General features: G+C 40.3%; 1 protein-coding gene across 3 annotated transcripts in view; it reads left to right on the top strand.

The window, feature by feature from the left end:
* ESR1 (estrogen receptor 1) overlaps window positions 1-17,791 on the top strand; it is a 524,188-nt gene that overhangs the window by 393,274 nt on the left and 113,123 nt on the right. For all 3 annotated transcript variants that reach the window (XM_040429500.1, XM_040429501.1, XM_040429499.1), the window contains one exon: window positions 11,784-11,900. In XM_040429500.1, the coding sequence (XP_040285434.1) occupies window positions 11,784-11,900 (117 nt within the window). The remainder of the gene's footprint in view (window positions 1-11,783; window positions 11,901-17,791) is intronic.

Raw genomic sequence — 17,791 nt, 5'->3', positions numbered from 1 at the left:
CAGAGCTAGAAAAACAGTTAACCCTTTCTGGCAGAACGGCTCAATATTTTTAATAAAGACCAATTAAAAAATGTATTTTTAGCCCTTAATGAGCAAAATGCAATCATAAAAAAACTGTCCCCAAAGGTGTACATAGCTTTAATCTAGAGCACTGTAATTTATGGTTTGGGTTTAAATATTCAGCTTCTGCATTCTAGTAGAAGCAGGTCAGGTCCGTAGCTGTCATAAACAGCTGTAAACCCAGAGGAGAAGACTGAAGCAATTTATTACTGCTTCTACCTTCTCTTTTCCTCAGTACATTGCGCTATGCAGTGAATAGAGGCTATTGCCACGTATATCAGGAATAGCAGAACGGCTGGGTTTTGGCAGGCCCAGATCAGCTTTTCATTTGAAGAATACCTCTGGATGTTCCAGTTACAGTGAAAAAGTACAAAAAATTTGTAAATGTCCTCCAGAGGTTTTTTAATAACCATTTTGGGAATATATTATGTGCCAAATATATATAAAAAATAAGTCAAAAGATAATAGAAAAATATAATAGAACTGAAAAACTCACACCAACTGAAAACATCACCATAATCACTTCATTCAAGCAAAAATATACATATTATAAATGAAAATTACCGTCACAAAATAGGGAACCTATTTTAATGATAAATGTTGGTTTTAATTTGCATATTTGAAGGATAAAGAACTATAGTTTAAAGAAAGACAATTTTTTCCTATAGTTTTTCTTTAAAACATTTTTTTGAAAAGCTTACAAGTAGGGAAACTCTAAATCATAAATCAGAGAAGGAATACCTGCGCTGGTGGGATAATAGGAATAGTCAGTAAAAAAAAAGTGTTAATAAAAGATGGTAATCAGTCAGTTTTTATTGGTGCTCATAAATTGTCTATAGTTGATTTCTTTATTTACCTGTCCGGACAGGGGGTAGTAGGTGGATCGTAGGTGGAAATATCTTCTTTCCTCCTTCGCTTGGCTGCAGTGCAGGTCCGGGGTGTAAATTACTTCTTGCTCTAACCTTCAAGCGTGGTGTCGCTCCGGCCGGCAGCAGACGCTCGCGCGAGGGAGCTACAGGTCTGTTGCTAGGTAACCTCAGCTAGTGACATCACAGCTAGTGACATCATGCTGTAGAGGGACAAAAAAGTCTCCAATGTGCTTCTGAGCCTAACGGGCTCCTTAGTCAGGGATTTTGTCTCCTCACTAACTTTAGGTATTTATAGGCATCCAGTTTCTATGGCAACGCCTGGTTGTTAGGTCAATCTACTTTGTGTGATCTTCTTTTGGATTTTAACCCCCGTATGCCAGGTTCCTAAGGGAGGGATGAAGTTATTTCAATTTGGCTTAGTGGGGATACTGTTATGCATAGTGTGTTAATCACCCTTGGTCAACCTTTTTAATTTATTCATTTGGAAATATTAAGTGTGCTTCATTGCTGTTTTTTCATATATTCATCCTGGAAAGCAAATAGTTCAATTTCCTGGTTTAGACCATTTGGTGCAAGGCTATTGAGTCTGAAAATCCATTTTGTTTCACTGCAGGACATTTGTTTGATATAGTCGCCCCTCTTTTGTTCATGACCATTTTCTCTATCCCTTCAAAACAGGATCCTTTAAATTTCTCTGCATGATGTTGTGAGTGGTGGCGTGACAGTGGGTGGCCATCAAATTTTTTGTTATATTTCGGATATGTTCCTTAATTCTGGTTTTCAGCTCCCACTTTGTCCTGGGTTTTTGTCTGTATCTGTCCATTTTCTATAAATATGGTTAGATCCAGGAAATTAATTTGTTGTTTATCCCAACCAGAGGTAAAATGAAGATAAAAGTCATTTTTATTTAGTTCATCTAAAATCTCAATCAGTAGTGTTTCCCCTCCTTTCCATATAAAAACAATGTCATCAATAAAACAAAAGATCAAATAATGAAAGCAGTTAACTATGTTAAAAAATTGGAGAGACTCCTAATTACGGAGATGAGAGATTTATGGGAGGTAGCATCACTAGAGAGATATCTGAACAACGATGCGGTCCCAAAAAGGCTAAAAATCTCCAAAGCCCTAAACGGAGATCTAGGAGACTCAGCAGCTATAAAGGAGTGGGATGAACTCCTGCACTCCTTTTCTAAAAAAGCGGTAACCTTTATCATTGAAAAAAGAAAAAAATTGGATTAATTAAAAAGAACTAGAGAGATCTAAAGATTAGAGAGCTATTTGAGGCAATAAAATCACATCAAGACTGCCATGAAGTCGTTAAAATCTCAGAGTCCATCAAAAGGAGGTTTAAAGCAAAAGGAGAGGAAGTTATGCATAAAAACAGAAGAAATTCCACAGGGATCTACCACTAACCAGGAGCATGACAAAGATGGATCCCAAAAATCTAGTAGACAGTATCGTCTCAGACTTTAATACAATAGATGACACGGTCTGTGACTGTAACTGCACCTTAGATAACATCTCTGTATATGAGGAAAGCGTAAACGACGGGATAATGGAAGGGGTACTAAGAGACGACACTCGCAACATTCCAATATCACCAGAAATAAAAATACAGAAAAATACTGTATATGATCCCAGAAAAAATGGCTCTGTACTAATAACAAAAAATAGGTACGATATGTTAGAACTAGCAATGGAGGAGGAATCTATGAGAGAATCAAATCACCATAAAAACACACCGAAAGACATGATTAGTACTACCAATAGCAATATCACCAAACAGACTAGTTACAGTGCGGCAGTAAAAAGAACCCCAAAGAAACATAAAGGGAATACTACTGAAAAAAGTAGCATCAAAACAACCCACTAACACAAAAAAGAATAACATAAAAATAAAAACTGTTAATAGGGATTTTTTCCAGGCAAGAAAATCTACAAGAAAAAAATCAAAAGAGGAAAAAGAGGCAAGGGACTAACCAATAAAGCCACAAAAACAAAAACAAGAGGACAGGGTATTTTCAACCTCAGCACATACACCCTCAAAGAAGAAGAAATCTCATTATTAGAAAAGGGCCTTAAATTCTCCCCTACCTCCAAATTCTGTCCTTTTGACGCATTTATCGGCTTAAAAAAAGTCCTCCGCAACCTAGGCCTCAAGAAAGACTTTATGAAAAAGCACAGGGTAAATAAACCTGAACAACTAAACACTACATTAAAAGAAAATTGCCCCAACATTAAGACTAGTGACCCTATTAATAGAACAAGGGAAACCACCAAGACACCAAAACAAGATGTGGTCACCTATCTCCATACTGGACTGAAGCGAAAGTCTAACTTTAATCCTATCGGGGAATACTCAGATTCCTTCAAGACCTTTCAGACCCTTGTTATAAGAGATCTACTTAAAATCAACCCCAATAGGAGAAGAGGCCCACACAACCTATCAAACAGAGAGAAAATTGCAATCAAAAATTTGCAGGATAACAACATTGTTATCAGACCAGCGGACAAGGAAGGAGGGATTGTGATCCTAGATAAGAAAGCATATAACACAGAATCCTTGCAGCTTCTCATGGATCATAAAACATACAAGAAACTCCCCGCCAACCCTACTACACTATACAAAAAAAAAAATCAATAGCTTGGTCAAAAAAGGGAAAGGGATGGGGATAAATATAAATACATAAACAACCAAAACCCTAAAATACCTATGTTTTATTACTTACCAAAGGTCCATAAAAACAAAATCAATCCTCCAGGTAGACCTATAATTTCAGGAATACACGGTCTTACCTCCAACCTATCAAAATATGTTGATGTTTTATTACAGAAACATGTACAAGACTTGCCAGCATACATTAGGGATACTAAACACATTTTATCAATACTGAAGGATGTAGAATAGCAGGACGGATACATGCTGGGAACCTTGGACGTACCCTCCCTCTATACCATCATCGAAAATAAAAAAAGGAGATACGCTACGGAACATTTTATAAGGAAAGATACAAAGTCGGAAGAACAAATCAATTTTATCGGGGTTTGTATCACTTTTATTCTGCGCACAACTATTTTAAATACGAAAATGACTTTTTCCTACAGACGTGGGGGACCGCGATGGGGACCAAATTCGCACCAAGCTTTGCTAACCTCTATATGGGCCTGTGGGAGGAGCTAATCATACACCCGCGGCTGGGGATCGATGCGAGTCTGGTCATCTGGAAGCATTTTATTGATGACATTATTTTTATATGGAAAGGAGGGGAAACACTACTGATTGAGTTTTTAGATGAATTGAATAAAAATGACTTTTACCTCTGGTTGGGATAAACAACAAATTTATTTCCTGGATCTAACCATATTTATAGAAAATAGACAGATACAGACAAAAACATTCCATAAATCCACGGATTCCAACAGTTTCATCCCTCTGGACAGTTGCCCCCTACCAACATGGCTGACAAACATTCCGCGGAGCCAGTACATCAGAGCCCACAGAAACTGCACCCACGTAACACATTTTAATGAAGAAACGGATCTGCTAAACAAAAAATTTACCAAGAAAGGATATCAGATTAAACAACTGGAACCAGTTGTTGAACAAGTGAGAAAACTGACAAAAAGGATAAAGGAGCATATACAAACAGGGCAGCTGACACGAAGAACTTTGACACCATCAAGGTCCCTATAATCACTAGATACAGTGAGAGTTCCCGTACCTTTTAAGGGGATTATAAAGAAGCATTGGGATATCTTAAAGCAGGATAAAACAATTGGTGACAAAATTACCACATACCCCACCTTTATATTCAGGCGGGCCCCTAATTAATCCAACCTTATTGCCCCTACAGTAAAACCTAATAAAACTAAGACAATCATTAAGGATGTCTTCAAGAAAGGCTTCTTTCCATGTAAAATGTGTGTAAATTGTCAAAAACTGGCTGAAAACCAGAATTAAGGAACATATCCGAAATATAAATAAAAAATTTGATGGCCACCCACTGTCACTCCACTACTCACAACATCATGCAGGGAGATTTAAAGGATCCCGTTTTAAAGGGATAGAGAAAGTGGTCATGAACAAAAGGGGGGCGACTATATCAAACAAATGTCCCGCAGTGAAAAAAAATTGATTTTCAGAATCAATAGCCTTGCACTAAATGGTCTAAACCAGGAAATTGAACTATTTGCTTTCCAGGATTAATATATGAAAAAACAGCAATGAAGCACACATAATATTTCCAAATGAATAAATGACAAAGGTTGACCAAGGGTGCTTAACAAACTATGCATAACAGTATCCCCACTAAGCCTAATTGAAATAACTTCATTCCCTCCCTTAGGAACCTAGCATGCAGGGGTTAAAATCCAAAAGAAGATCACACAAAGTAGATTGACCTAACAGGAGTTGCCATAGAAACTGGATGCCTATAAATACCTAAAGTTAGTAAGGAGACACAATCCCCGACGAAGGAGCCCGTTAGGCTCAGAAACGCGTTGGTGACTTTTTTGTCCCTCTACAGCATCCGTAGCAAGGGCTGTGACGTCACTAGCTGAGGTTACCTAGCAACAGACCGGTAGCTCCCTCGCGCGAGCGTCTGCTGCTGGCCGGAGCGACGCCACGCTTGAAGGTTAGAGCAAGAAGTAATTTACACCCCGGACCTGCACTGCAGCCAAGCGGAGGAGGAAAGAAGATATTTCCACCTGCGATCCACCTACTACCCCCTGTCCGGACAGGTAAATAAAGAAAACAACTATAGACAATTTATGAGCACCAATAATACGGACTGATTACCATCTTTTATTAACACTTTTTTTTACTGACTATTCCTATTATCTCACCAGTGCGGGTATTCCCTCTTTGATTTATGATTCAGAGTTTCCCTACTTGTAAGCACATCATTCTGGGGTCAGAACAGCAGACCTCTCATCAATACCCAGCAGCGGCCACACATCCCCCTCTGAACTAACACAGATAGGAGTGTGTATAAGATAAGACTGGAGCCTGGGTGTCACTGCATTTAGAGATTTTTTTGAAAATATATTAATAAATAGCCCTATGTATCATCACACAAATGTTGCAAAAATTATTTCATGCTCCTATGCTCTCTCTTGCCCTAATAGTGCTCCCTGTGATATCACTGGCACTAATAGGTGGGCTTTAGTGCTTCCATAGCCTGTAAAATGGTCAGCACTAAAGTCCGCCCATCGGTGCTGGTGATGTCACCGGAGACACTGCTAGGCGGAAGCCTCCGCCTAGCAGTGTAAGCTTATAAACAAAAAAGTCCTTGCCCTGCACTGTATTGCATCAGAGCATATTGCAGGGAGAGCATCAGAGCATCAAATTATCCGATGCTCATCCCAGAGGGGCTGCCTAGATGAAGAACGGGATATGTCCGGGTTCAGCTCTAAACCCGGACAACCCCTTTAAACTAATGGAAGCAAAATAGTTGGAACTATGTGTATACACTTTCCGCAATACTCATTCTTAACCCCTTAGTGACCACCCATACGTGTTTTTACGGCGGTCACTAAGGGGCCTTGGGCTGGAGCGCCGCCTTTTTACGGCGGCACTTTAGCCCAAGCTAGCCCAAAAATTAATCTCTGTAGCTCCGTTCCCGCAGCTACCGGAGGTAGCTGAGGGCTCGGGGCAGTGATCAGAGACCGTGACAAGCGGTCTCTGATCACGTGATCGCCGTGATACACTTTATCACGGCGATCACCGAAAATGCCGGCAGCGGAGCTGCCCGCACTAAACTTTCTTCCTCCTCTCATGTAAGAGAGGAGGGAGAAAGTCTCCGGTGCTAGGATCGGGTCCCCCAGCGCTGCAGGTCCTAAGCTGGGTCCCGATCCTCACCCCCACCCCCCCTTACCCTCAAGGAAGATGGCGGCGGCGGCCCGGCGCATGCGCAGACTTAAAGCCGGCCGCCGCCGCTCTCTGTAAGGTCTCTCTCTCATCGGGGCAATATGGCCCCCAGATATGTAATAATAAAGTTATTAGGGCGCCCCCCCCCCCCCATCTAATAAAAAAAAAAAATGCCACAGACATGCGCACTGGTTACTGTGCTGAAGATCTGCCTTCATCACAGTAACCATCAGGGACCAATAATAATGGTCCCTGATCATGTGGTCTCCATGATAAACCTATCATGGAGATCAGATCCATTATATTTACAAAACATGGCCAGGACAGGGGCTGTGCTTCTCTCTCCCCTCAGCGCAGTTGTTCTGTGAGGAGAGAGAGATCAGACTTCTGCCCTGGCTCTGAGAATACTTACTGTGAAAAGAAACTTATAAACTGTCCGTCAGTAACTGGCGGTCAGTGGGTGTCCGTGATTAGGCGTCCGTCATTAGACGTCTATTAGTTACGGTCAATTATTTTTATTAGGGACCCTGTGTCCGTCTGTTACTGGCGGTCAGTCAGTGTCAGTCAGTCAGTCGGTGGGTGTCAGTGAGTTGTTGGGTGTCACTCCGTCAGTCGGTGGGTGTCACTCTGTCAGTGGGTGTCAGTCAGTCGGTGGGTGTCAGTCAGTTTTAGGGACGGTCAGTTATTTCTGAGCTGTACAGAAAAAAAAAAAAATGGCTCGGAGATTGTTAAGTGCGGAGCAGGCCTACGAATTTCTCTGCTCTGACCACTCTGAATCTGGCACCGCTTCAGAGGCGGAAATATTTTCAGATAGCGAGGACTCCGATTCCATCCCCAGACCCCATAGCCCTATGATGGTAGAAGTCACCACCTCCTCTCATTCTCCACCCAGCGGTCCCGTCCCTTCTGCTACGTGGGTTCCTGCCACTTCATTTTCCCCCCAAGTACCCCAATTTTTATCCACTCCCCAAATTAATGTGGATGTCGGCAATTTTACCCCTTATGATTTTTTTCATTTATTTTTGGATGATAACGTCCTTGAGTTAATTGTGCAGCAAACTAATTTGTATGCCACACAGTTTGCTGTACAAAAGCCCACGTCTATTTATGTAAGACGGTGGACCCCCACAAGTGTCCCTGAAATAAAAAAACTTTTGGGGCTTACCCTGGACATGGGCATTGTAAAAAAAACCTCTGTCCGATCCTATTGGGCTGCGAGTACTGTCCACTCAACCCCTGTGTTTGCAGCAGTTATGTCCCGTAACCGCTATGAAGTCCTAATGCGGTTCATGCATTTTTCAGACAATTCCCAAGTCCCCCCCAGAACTGACCCAGCCTTCGACCGCCTAAATAAATTGAGACCCCTTATTTCCCTCCTTACAGATTTATTCTTGAAATTATATACCCCTGAGAAAAATGTAGCCGTTGATGAGTCCCTTTTTAGTTTTAAAGGCCGCCTTTTCTTCCGTCAATATATTCCCTCCAAGCGTGCCAGATATGGGATAAAATTATATAAGGTGTGCGAGAGCACAACCGGCTACACCTGTGGTCTGTCTATTTATGAGGGCAGAGACTCCCAACTTAACCCCCCAGGCTGCCCTGAAAATATTGGGACATCAGGAAAAATTGTGTGGGATTTATTGGCGCCATTCCTGCACAAAGGGTACCACGTGTACACCGATAATTTTTACACTAGTATACCCCTTTATAAATCCCTCCATGCTGCAAACACAGGGGCTTGTGGGACAGTCCGCAAAAATAGAGTGGGATACCCACAACCGCTGGTCTCCAAACGTTTGGAGAAAGGAACATCCTTCGCCCTCGCAAGTGACCAGCTGCTTGCTGTGAAGTGGAAGGACAGGAGGGATGTCTACATGCTGACCACCTTGCATGCAGACACCACAGTGGCAGTTAGGGAGAGGGGGGCTACGGCGGACAAGCACAAACCAGTCTGTGTGACAGACTATAATAAATTTATGGGAGGTGTAGACCTCTCGGACCAGGCGCTTCACCCCTACCTGGTGAAGCGAAAAAACAGGGCCTGGTATAAAAAGGTAACAATCTACCTCATCCAGATTGCTACCTACAATAGTTTTATTTTATTTAAAAAGTCCCAGGGAAACCTCAACTTCCTCGAGTACCAGGAGAAGGTGATTGAGAGTCTCCTGTTTGAGTCCCCCGCCCCTAGGCAAACCTTCGAATCGGAGGACGTTCGAAGGCTTTCAGAACGCCATTTCCCTCACCCTGTCCCTGCCACTACCAGCAAAACGTATCCCAGAAAAGATGCCGGGTGTGTAGCAAACATGGAAGGAGGAGGGACACCCGGATTTACTGCTCCAGTTGCCCATCACAACCAGGCCTCTGTAATTACCCCTGCTTTGAAACGTACCATACGGTTGCGAAATATTAATTTTATTTAAAATTAATACCAAAAAGAACGGGGGGGGTTCAGGAATTCAATTTATTCTCATTTTCTGTTTAGTTTGTGGGCTTTCCAGGGAGGGAGGGATCCCTTTGGGATGGGTTGTAGAGACAATTTTTTTTTCCAGACATTGGAATTAATTTTACCTTTTCTGATTTGTTTCCTTACATTTTGGAGTGTACATCTTAATTTTCATGTGCTCTGTAGAATTTTTTTTTACACTTTTGTGTAAAAAATGAAAATTACATTTTTTCCGCCTGCTTTGCATTAATTTCTACAAAAAACTAGGGGGTCTAAATGCTCACTACACCCCTAGATGAATACCTTAGGGGGTCTAGTTTTCAAAATGGGGTCCATTATGGGGGTTTTCTATTGTTTTGGCAGCTCAACACCATTACAAGTGTGCAATGGGGCCTGAACCATTTTCAAGCAAATTTTGTGTTCTGAAAACAACTGGGTGTTCCTTTATGTTTGGGCCCTGCCGTTTGTCAAGACATAAGATTAGGGCCACAATGGGGGTATTTCTGAAGACAGGAGAAACGGGGTGATACATTTTGGAGTGTACATCTTCATTTTCATGTGCTCTGTAGAAAAAAATCTGTCTTTCAATTGACACTTTTGTGTAAAAAATGAAAATTACATTTTTTCCGCCTGCTTTGCATTAATTTCTACAAAAAACTAGGGGGTCTAAATGCTCACTACACCCCTAGATGAATACCTTAGGGGGTCTAGTTTTCAAAATGGGGTCCATTATGGGGGTTTTCTATTGTTTTGGCAGCTCAACACCATTACAAGTGTGCAATGGGGCCTGAACCATTTTCAAGCAAATTTTGTGTTCTGAAAACAACTGGGTGTTCCTTTATGTTTGGGCCCTGCCGTTTGTCAAGACATAAGATTAGGGCCACAATGGGGGTATTTCTGAAGACAGGAGAAATGGGGTGATACATTTTGGAGTGTACATCTTCATTTTCATGTGCTCTGTAGAAAAAAATCTGTCTTTCAATTGACACTTTTGTGTGAAAAATGAAAATTACATTTTTTCCGCCTGCTTTGCATTAATTTCTACAAAAAACTAGGGGGTCTAAATGCTCACTACACCCCTAGATGAATACCTTAGGGGGTCTAGTTTTCAAAATGGGGTCCATTATGGGGGTTTTCTATTGTTTTGGCAGCTCAACGCCATTACAAGTGTGCAATGGGGCCTGAACCATTTTCAAGCAAATTTTGTGTTCTGAAAACAACTGGGTGTTCCTTTATGTTTGGGCCCTGCCGTTTGTCAAGACATAAGATTAGGGCCACAATGGGGGTATTTCTGAAGACAGGAGAAACGGGGTGATACATTTTGGAGTGTACATCTTCATTTTCATGTGCTCTGTAGAAAAAAATCTGTCTTTCAATTGACACTTTTGTGTAAAAAATGAAAATTACATTTATTTTCACCTTCTTAGCATTAATTTCTTTAAAAAACTAGTGGGTCAAAAAACTCATTACACCCATAGATAAATACGTTAAGGGGCCTAGTTTTTAAAATGGGTTCACTTTTGGGGGCGTTCTATTATTCTGACACTTATAAGCCTCTGCAAACTTGGCTTGTTGCAGGAAAAAATATGTACTTCAAAAATGTTAAAATTTATGTTAAAATGTAGTCTCCTAAATAAAAAAATAAAAAGTAAAAATTTTTTGTGAGTGCAGCCAAAATAAAGTATAGATGTGGAAATATATTTCTGATAAAAAAATATTGAATAGTATTTATGTATGTATATGAAATATTGCAGTTGAAAATAGGAAAATGTGCCAATTTTTACAAATTTTCATAAATTTTCACTTTTTTAATAAAGATGCGCATATTTTATCGGTATAATTTTAACACCTAAGTAAAGTACAATATGTGACGAGAAAACAATGTCAGAATTACTTTGATGTGCAAAACCGTTACAAAGTTATTCTAAGCTAAAATGACACGTCAGATTTCCAAAATTTGGCTTGGTCATTAAGGCCCAAACAGGCTTGGTCACTAAGGGGTTAAAGGAGTTATCCAACCACAACAAAAACTTACAATGATGTAAAATAACAAAAGTAATAATTTTTCTTGCGTTTCATTACTGGAAAAAAATGAAAAAACTTTTTTGCAGTTATGCGTACTAATTGAGGGTTCATTTTTTGTGGAGTGATCTGTACTTTTCAGTGATACCACATTGAAGTGTGTGTGACTTTTTAGATCCTTTTTATAATTTTTTTTTGGAGAGTTGAAGTGACAAAAATTGTTATGCCATTCGCTGTATTGGATTAATATTGTTATATTTTAATATTACCAGCATTTTCACATGCAGCATTGCCCATGATGTTTATTTGGGGGGTGATTTGAACTTAGATTTTTTTTTTTATTTAAAAATATATATATATATATTATTTTGAGAATTTACTTGATAATGTGTTATTTTTTTCCTGTGTGTAGTGATAAAGATACGGTTTATACTATTAACCTTTGTTCCTATAATTTTGTTTTAAGCAAGTCTGTTAGTGTCATCAAAACAAACCCTTTTTTTTTATTTTTTATGCAGGCCATAATGACTACATGTGTCCCGCAACCAATCAGTGCACTATCGACAAGAACAGGAGAAAGAGCTGTCAAGCCTGTCGACTTCGCAAATGCTATGAAGTAGGGATGATGAAAGGGGGTATGTACTAAGTGCACTGAGAGATGGATCTGCCAAATGTAAAACATTTCTCACTTTGTTCCAATCAAACAAACGTACAATGTAGAAATCCTCAGCGTTTTTTTCATGAGTGCTTACAACCAGCATGCTATCTGCTAAATTGAAATGTTCATTTAAAGGCAATCAGTGACCACAGTAAATAAGCCTTTATAGTGTCTGTAAAGTTGGCACAAATTAAAGGACACTTAAGATAACTTTTGTTGCATAGTGTAGTAAGTGCATTCATTCTGTAACGTTGTAGGCTTTTCCGTATGAAAAGTGGGATATCATGAAACTTATTTCTGTAATTGTATTTTCATACATACAGAATTATTGGCATAAAAACAAAGGGGGAGATTTATTAAGCCTTTTACATTGACAAAGTGGTATATCAGACCTTATTAGATCGAATATTGAGAGACCTTTACTAATTTAAAGAGGACCTTTCACTAGAATAAAACATCTAAACTAACTATACAGACATGTAGAGCGGCACCCAGGGATCCCCCTGCACTTACTGTTATACCTGGGCGCCGCTCCGTTCTCCCGGTATAGCCTCCGGAATCTTCATAGTTAGGCTCCACCCAGTTGAGCCTGCCGGCGTCTCATTCTCCCATGCTGTAGCGCTGGTCAATCGCAGCGCTCAGCTCATAGCATGAGAGGCTTTTTTTTCTCTCAGGCTATGAGCTGAGCGCTGCAATTGGCCAGCGCTACAGCATGGAAGAATGAGACGCCGGCAGGTTCCTCTGGGTGGAGCCTAACTATGAAGATACCGGAGGCTATAACGGGAGAACGGAGCGGCGCCCAGGTATAACAGTAAGTGCAGGGGGATCCCTGGGCGCCGCTCTACATGTCTGTATAGTTAGTTTAGATGTTTTATTCTAATGAAAGGTCCTCTTTAATAAGTAGGGGATCTCCTGGTTTGGACACGTCAACGTGCTCAAAGTGGACATATTGCCTAAGCTATTATACATATTACAGGCCGTTCCTGTTTCTTTGCTCTCTTTCTTTTTCCAAAAATTAAAAAACAGCAACAATCTGTTTTATCTGAGGACATCTTAGACCAAGGATCGACATTTCCTCTCTTGTTAGACACAAGTCACTAGGGGGTGTGAGACTCCTAGATTTTAAACTATACCACATGGTGGATATATTGACTAGACTTCTGGACTGGCCTTATCATGGGGCAAGCAAACAGTTAGAGCAGGTTTTCTATTCTCTTCCTTCTAAGCGGACTTCTTGGATCCATCTTGACTATAGACCTTAATGGACTAGGCAAAACACCTTGGGACTTATTGAAACTAAAAGGTATATGTTCCAGGAGAAACAGTCCACTTACTTCTATTTTTTTACAACCCCATTGCGCAAATTTTGGCTTAAATATGACCAACTGAAATCATTTATCTCGGCATTGGGAGGAGCAGTCCTTTTTTAGTTCTTCCCCATCTAAGATGGAAAAACTATTTTAATTGTCCACTTCACCAACACACACCATCTCTCTCCTTTATCTTAACCTACTTGCAGGTTATCATACAGACCCTACTTGTTTAATTTTGATATGGGAACGGGACCTGGGCAATACCATAGAATCTATAGATTGGCATTAGAGATGAGCGAATTATTAAAAAGTTCGATTCGGCTGATTCGCAGAATTTTACAAAAAAATTTGCTTCGTGACAAATTACTTCGTCATGAAGCGTATTTTTATGTAAGTAGCTGGTGCAATGACAGGGAGCTGCGCTAGCGCCGCCCCCCGTCATAGTACCCCTTAGATGCCGCAATCATACATGATTGCGGCATTTGAGTGTAAAAATAGTGTAAAATTAACTTGCTTGAAGATCTGGCGTGAAATCTCGCATGGCGCGAGATGATGTCACCACGCATGGGATTTCAGCCGAGATTTTCAATCAAGATGGCGGCTGGCGGCCCATCAAGAGCAAATGTAGGAGGTAAGTATGAATTTTTTTGTTTTTTACACTATTTCAGGTTAAATCGATTCGCTAACACGAAGCACGAGGAAATTTGGCTTTGAGGCGAATCTAATTTATCCTGCAATTCGGATCGAATTCCACTTCGTGGGATTCCATTCACTCATCTCTAATGGGCATAAAGCATACATATTATCTCATAAACTTTCAATGGCCTGTCATGCCCAGGAAAAGAATTATAAGATTTTATCTCGAAGGTAAAGGTACCCGGTTCCGTTACATAGAATATCCCCTATAGTCCTGGACTCATGTTGGAGATGTGGTAGGGGAAGGGGTACATTGCTACATGTTTGGTGGAGTTGCAGCTTCATTAAGCCTTTTTGGGATAAGGTCTTCAAGGTATCCCATGCTGTCTCCAGGAAGACGGTTGCCAGTTCTTCATCAGGTGGTGCTCCTCTCCATTCTCCCAGGCTCCATTGCTTCACAAAAGAAAAGTATTTTGCCATTCTGCATCACTGCAGCTAGATTGGTGAAACTTAGACATTGGCAAACGGCACATGTCCCTACCTAGCTAGAATGGTATCAGTAGATGCTACACATATGTCGGATGGAATAAGTTTCTGTAAAAGCTCACTGTGATCCCGCTAGATTTTTTACTCTTTAGCAAGATTGATTTAAGTTCCAAGACTCTCCCTTAAATACCTTTTTCAATTAGTCAAACCCAGCCCCTGAGGTTTTTCTTCCCCTCCCCTTTTCCGTATTCCCTCTCTCTCTCTTTAATTCTCTTTCCCCCTTTTCTTGTCACTTCTATTATTCTACCTCTTGTCTTTCTTCTTTATGAACCGCTATTGTTTACCTCCTTATGATGATTTTCCACAGGATTATTCTTTCATAGATTTTTCTATGGATAGTGTTTACACACCATGATTATTTTACTGTTTGACAGTTGTAATTGAATGGTTTTTAATATGTTAAAATGTTCATAAAAAGTTATTAAACAGAAAAAAATGGTACTAAAAAGTTGCAAATAATGGTGCATGCCATATGTGTACTATAATTTGCTACTTTTTGAGTTTCTCGCTGCTAAGTGGCGAGCAATCTGTTGGGACATAACAGGAGTTCATGGCCTCTCTGGCCCACAGGATTTACTATAATTTAAGCCAGAGACTGGCCTAAATTATAGCTCAAGCCTTTGCCAGCCCCTAGCACATTGTTATTAGTGGAAGTGAGCCTTCTTTCCTTGAGATTAAAAGCAAGGATTACCATAGTATCAATTGTATAAAAGTTTACAACTAACCATAAGACTCTAGCAGAAAAAAGAACACCTGGAGAACCAAATTCAAATGAGCTGACATTGACAAAGTATAAACTTCTAGTTGTGCTTGGTCAGTGATTACATAACTACAGTGGTACACCCTTATTGGGTTCTGCAGCAGAGTATGTGTTGAGGCAGGGTCATTTAATGCTGGGTGGCATGTCCCCTTTCTGCAATACAGACTGCCACTTTATCATGGTAACAATCATACTGATGCTGGATATCCTTCTGTGGCATGTCATTCCAAGCTCTTTTAACTTGGACCTGTAGTTCAGCCAAGGTGATTGGTGTCTGCTGTGCATGGGAGGACTGTTACTCCATATATTCCTAGACATTTTCAATAGAGGAGAGGTGATGAAGCTAGTCAGTGGAGATTCTGGTTACCCTGAAGAACATGTTGTATAGCGTGGACATCATCTTGTTCCATGTCTCCTGAGTTTAAAAAGGCAGTAGGACTGGTTCAACAATGTCCTGGACATTTCAAAGGTTGGTCAATGTTCCCACCACGAAAACCAGAGGGAAACAGCCAAGGTATCTAATAGCACCCCAACATCATGACACCTGGTGTTGGTCCTGCATGTCTCTGCACAATGCAAAATGATACTAGACACTCTTCAACCTGCCTACAAATGCTGATGTGGCCATCATTAGTACCAAGGCAGAACCTGCTTTCATCACTTAATGGTGTTTGTCATTCACACTTTCAATAGGCTCTCTCATGGCCCCAGTGCAGCCTCTGTTGGAAATGATGAGAGGTAAGTTGTAGATGAGCTAGTAGAGTATCTGAATGCAGTCTCACTTTAAGTAGACAGTTTCTTATGTTCTAGGCGGTCACTGCAGGAACTAAAGCAGAACCAATTTGTGATGACATAAATGTCCTTTGAGATACAGCAGCTTTTCTTATATAACAATCTTGGGTGCATCTGACTGCCTGTGGTGTCCCCACTGTTGACATTACTGATGCACTATTTTCCAAGGTTTGACAGATGGACCATCCCAGTTTTTGGACCTTTTAAAAGTTAATGAATTGCACAAATGGTGCATGCCTTCATCTAGCAGGCATAGTGTACACTGACACATTGACACAATCAACAGTCCTGTAAGAGAGTAGACAAAACAACAGTGATGCCAGACAAAAAAAAGTCTATGGAACATCTGTATTTTTTGTACTTTAACCACTCTATGTAACACCCTCCAGCATTGCCATATTATAAAATAGGCTTTTTATCTTAACTTCTTCTACAATAAACTTACCTTTCTTTGTAAAATTCATTGCTTGTAATTCATTGCCACTTTTACTCTCCGCACCTCTCACTTTCCTTTGACTGACAAGGCAAGGCTTCCCCTGCATCATCATTCCTGACTGAAATCATGTGCCTGGACTAAATGTTCCAACTTCAAAGCATTCATTGAACAGTCCCCATGTGCCGAAGTTAAACTGTGGCACAGGATTTTGAAGTCAGGAGTCAATCAAAGCAGAGTGGGAGGCTCTGGACAGTGAATGCGGCGGAGCGATGGTGAACCAAATGACGCACTACCAATGGTGCATTTGAATCCTAATTAACATACCATACAGATACGTAAAAAAGTTGAATTTCTCTATATTATAGCAGTGGATTTACAAAGAACAGTATGTTTATTTTACAGGGAACTAATAGTTTTATAGTTATTGTTTGGGAGTTAAATTGCATCACTCTCAGTACCAATAATGAAAATTATAATTTTATAATGAGTTGATGTTTTAACTGATTCTTTAGTCAGGTCTCTTAACATTTAATGTATACAAAAAAAAGTATATATTAGCGGATGCCTCAGATCACAATAGAGTTCCATTGTGAAAAAAAACGACAGTATACATTAATGTGCACATATCTTTGCAGGACTCTGCAAGATGGTAAAACGTAGAGTACCACGCTTTTGCATCCTGCAAAGTCCAGCAAAAAAAAAAAAACATATATGTTAGCATATACGTGTACATTTTATTTATTCTTACAATGGAACTCTATAGTGATGGATAGTGTTGAGCGAATCAAAGTTAAACAAATTGACTTCGATCCCAATTTCAGGAAAAATTTCATTTGCCATGAATCCGAATTTCCTGGCGCTTTGTGGTAACTAATACATTTTTCCTAAAATGGCAGTAAAAAAATATATACTCACCACAAAAATCCATTTGGCGTCGCGGCCAAGTTGATTGAAGAAAATGCACCATATCTCGCTAATGACGTCACCGCATCCGCCCAGCGTGATCAGTGCATGTGAGATTTGCTGCATTTTCTTCCATCAAAAAAGATCTGAGGGGTTCGGTAACGGGGGACGGCGCGATTGCCTTTCCCCCCATCAATGCGCCTGCTACATACAATGGAATGTGATTCATGACAAAGTAGTTTGCTACGAATTGAATTTCTTTGTGAACTTTGGCGAAGCAGCCAAATCGAGTTTTTGATAACTTTGCTCATCTCTAGTGACGGATGTCACAGTATGGCATCTGTGTGAGACATACATTAATGTATCCTTTTTTTTGTGTACATTAAATGTATGACAAAAACGTGTTGTGAACCCACCCTAAGGCTACTTTCACATCTGCGTTTTCAATTCCGCTATTGAGATCCGTCATAGGATCTGAAAAG

The sequence above is a fragment of the Bufo bufo genome, chromosome 4, assembly GCF_905171765.1.
Source record: "Bufo bufo chromosome 4, aBufBuf1.1, whole genome shotgun sequence".
Taxonomy (NCBI): domain Eukaryota; kingdom Metazoa; phylum Chordata; class Amphibia; order Anura; family Bufonidae; genus Bufo; species Bufo bufo.
Note: the sequence above shows the minus strand (reverse complement) of the source record. Positions and strands in the feature narration are given on the sequence as shown.